The following is a 2,962-nucleotide window of genomic DNA, read 5'->3' on the forward strand; positions in this document are numbered from 1 at the left end:
CTTGTAAGCCCGCGCGGGCGCGGCGCCCCCCGCCGAGCCGGTGACCCTCCGGCGCTCGGCCGCCCCCACGTGCCCCACGCTCCCGGACGACCTGCTGGCCGGGCTGCCGGTGGCCTTTGCGGCTGCCGGCTGGGGCCACCTCGGCGCCCTGTGCCGGGACCTGCGCGCCATGGGCCGCGCCCTGCCGGGGTCGCGGATCGCCGCGGTCCTCGAGCAGCCGGGGCCCGGCCTCCGGGCGGTGGCCGTGGCCCCGGCGGGCCGGCTGCAGCTCCGGTGGCCGGGCGCCCGGCAGGCGGCGGCCCTGCCGGAGGTGGTGTCCATCCTGGCCGGGACCGTGCACCAGGACCGGACGCTGCTCCTGGCATGCCGGGGCCCGGGCCGGCCGCTGCTGCACATCCAGCTCCCCCGGGACCCGGGGCAGGCGCCGGTCCTGACCCCGGTGGCCGGCAGCCTGTCCGAGCCGGGCCTGCGCGCCTCGGTGGGACAGGGCCCGGCCTTCCATGTGGCCCATGCCGGGCGCCATGTCCGCGTGGACGCGGCCACCGGGGCCGCCGCGGTCATGCCGCCCGGGCGCCGGGCCATCCGCCAAGTCCTGCCCACGCGGCTGGCCTCCGCGGAGCCCCTGGCCGAGGACCTGGTCCTGCTGCTGGAGGACCGCGCCGTGCGGGTGTGCCTCGGCTGGACGCCTGCCGGCGGCTGCGCCGCCGGGCGCCTGGACTTCCGCCTGCCGGCCGGGGCCCCGGCCGCTGGGCACTTCCTCAACCCCCCGGCGCCGGCCCTGCCGCACCGGCCGCTGGGCTTCCTGCTGTACCTGGACCCCGGGGCCCGGGAGGTGTGGCGCGTGGACCTGGCCGAGGGGGCGGCAGCCGTGGCCCGCGCCGGGCGCCTGGTGCTGCCGGGCTGGACCGGCGCCCGGGCCGCCCGGCCCGGCCTGCTGCACATGCATGCCTGGGCGCCCGCGCCGCACGGCCCCATCCACTGGTACCTGACCGAGGGGCGGAATGTCTTCCGCCAGACGGACCGGGCCCCTGGCCTTGGGGGGCCCCTGGGGGTCGGGCCCGGGCCCGGGCCCGGGCCGGCAGACGGCGCGACCGGGCGCCCGGTGCCGGCCGAGCCTGGCCAGCCGCTCCCCCAGGGCAGGGGGCCCGGGCGCTCCCTCCCCGGGCCCGCCGCCGCGGCCCCGCCCAAGGGGGTCCCTCAGCCCCCGAGGCAGCACCCTCACGTCCAGCAGGTGCCCCTGGGCGAGGCCGGCCCCCCGAGCCGGACATCCAGCGGCGCCTGGTGCCGGCCGTGTGACGCCCCCCGGCCGGCGCACGGCGATGCGCAACCCCGGGCCACCCCCTGGAGCATGGCCCGCGCGGCCCGGGCGCCGGATGCCCGGCCGGCGGCCTGCCCGGCCGGCAGCTACCCCGACCCGGCCGGGTGTCGGCCGTGCGATGTGTCCTGCCTGCGGTGCGGCGGCCCGGCGCCGGGGCAGTGCACCGCCTGCTCGATGGGCATGTACTTCACGGCCGCCGGCCCGGCGGCCGGGGCCTGCCACGCGTGCGACATCTCCTGCCTGCAGTGCGCGGGCCCCGGGGCGTCGGCGTGCACCGCCTGCCGCGACGGGGCGCACTTCGACGACGGCCACACCGGCGTCGGCACATGCGTGCCCTGCGACGAAAGCTGCCACCAGTGCCGCGGCCCGGCCGCCGACCAGTGCACCGCCTGCGGCCCGGGGCGGTACCTGGCCCCGGGCCCGGCCGGGCCCGGGCCCTGCCGGCCATGCCACGACACATGCCTCCAGTGCGCCGGGCCCGGGGCCGCCCAGTGCACCAGCTGCCCGGCGAACTCGGCCATGTCGGCCGGGGCCTGCGTCGCGGCCTGCCAGGACAACGAGTACACCGGCCACGTGCCCGGGGTCGGCCGCGTGTGCATGGCTTGCGACCCGGCGTGCGTGCAGTGCTTCGGCCCGGGGCCGGAGGCGTGCAGCGCCTGCCCCGGCGGCCTGCTGGCCGACCGCGGCCTCTGCGTCTCCCAGTGCACCACCCCCGAGTCGATGGCCTGCCGGGCGGCCGGCCGGTGTGGCCCCTGCCCGGGCCGGTGCGCCGAGTGCGTGGCCGCCATCGACTCGCTGGAGGAGGGCTGCATCGGCGCATGCACCGCCTGCCATGAGGGCTACTTCCTGCATGGGGACGCCTGCGGCGACGACTGCCCGGAGGGCACCCTCGCCTGCGCGGGGGCCCGGCTCTGCGTCGCCCGGCCGGCCGGCTGCCTCGACTTCGACCTGGCCCCGGCGCCCGGCCAGCCGTGCGCCGCGGCCTGCTCCCGCTGCGCCGGCGAGCGGCTCCTCCTGCACGGGGCCTGTGTTGCCGCCTGCCCGGAGGGGTTCTTCCCCGACCCGGGCGTCGACCCGGCCTGCCGGCCCTGCCACCCCGACTGCCAACACTGCTCCGGCCCCGGGGAAGACCAATGCCTGGACCCCAGTGGCCGGCTGTCCTTCGGTGCGTTGTCCCACTCCCCGGCCCCCTGGCCCGGGGCCACGCCGCCTGGCATGCTTCCCTGCTCGCCACGGGCGCCGCCTCGCTGACCCGGCGCACGCCCGCCCCCCTCCGGCCCTTGGCGGCCTGTGGACGCCCGCCCGCAGTGGTCAGCCTCAGCGTCGGCATCAGCTTGCTGGTGCTGCTGCTGACCGGGCTGACGATTTTGTTCTTCTGGCACCGGTCCGTCCGGCGCCGCACCTCCGCCCTCAAGCCCGGCCCGCCGTACGGCCCGCAGTCGGTCGCAATGGGCCTGGTGCCCAGCTCCTGACCGGTGGCCGCCACTGCCCCTGTAGCTGTGATACACGCCTTCTTCGGGGGGGCTTGTTTCCCATGCCCGGGCCTGCTCCAGGGGCGGCGCGTGCGCCTCGCTTTGCGCGCAGGATGCGGGGACTATGTGAACATTTAAATGGGGTATGTGGTGGGGTGAGAGAGAGGGGGGG

The 2,962-nt window shown here is 78.7% G+C and overlaps 1 protein-coding gene across 1 annotated transcript in view; it reads left to right on the top strand.

The window, feature by feature from the left end:
- The window catches only part of H696_03244 (hypothetical protein), a gene marked incomplete at its 5' end in the record, with an annotated part of 12,450 nt that extends 9,529 nt beyond the window's left edge, over positions 1–2,921 (top strand). The window contains 2 exons of the mRNA XM_009497130.1: positions 38–2,483; positions 2,627–2,921. Of these exons, the coding sequence (XP_009495405.1) occupies positions 38–2,483; positions 2,627–2,790 (2,610 nt within the window). The 3' untranslated portion in view covers positions 2,791–2,921. The remainder of the gene's footprint in view (positions 1–37; positions 2,484–2,626) is intronic.
- Between the last annotated feature and the right edge of the window lie 41 nt (positions 2,922–2,962).

This window comes from Fonticula alba, assembly GCF_000388065.1.
Source record: "Fonticula alba strain ATCC 38817 unplaced genomic scaffold supercont2.5, whole genome shotgun sequence".
NCBI classification, from domain to species: Eukaryota; order Rotosphaerida; family Fonticulaceae; genus Fonticula; species Fonticula alba.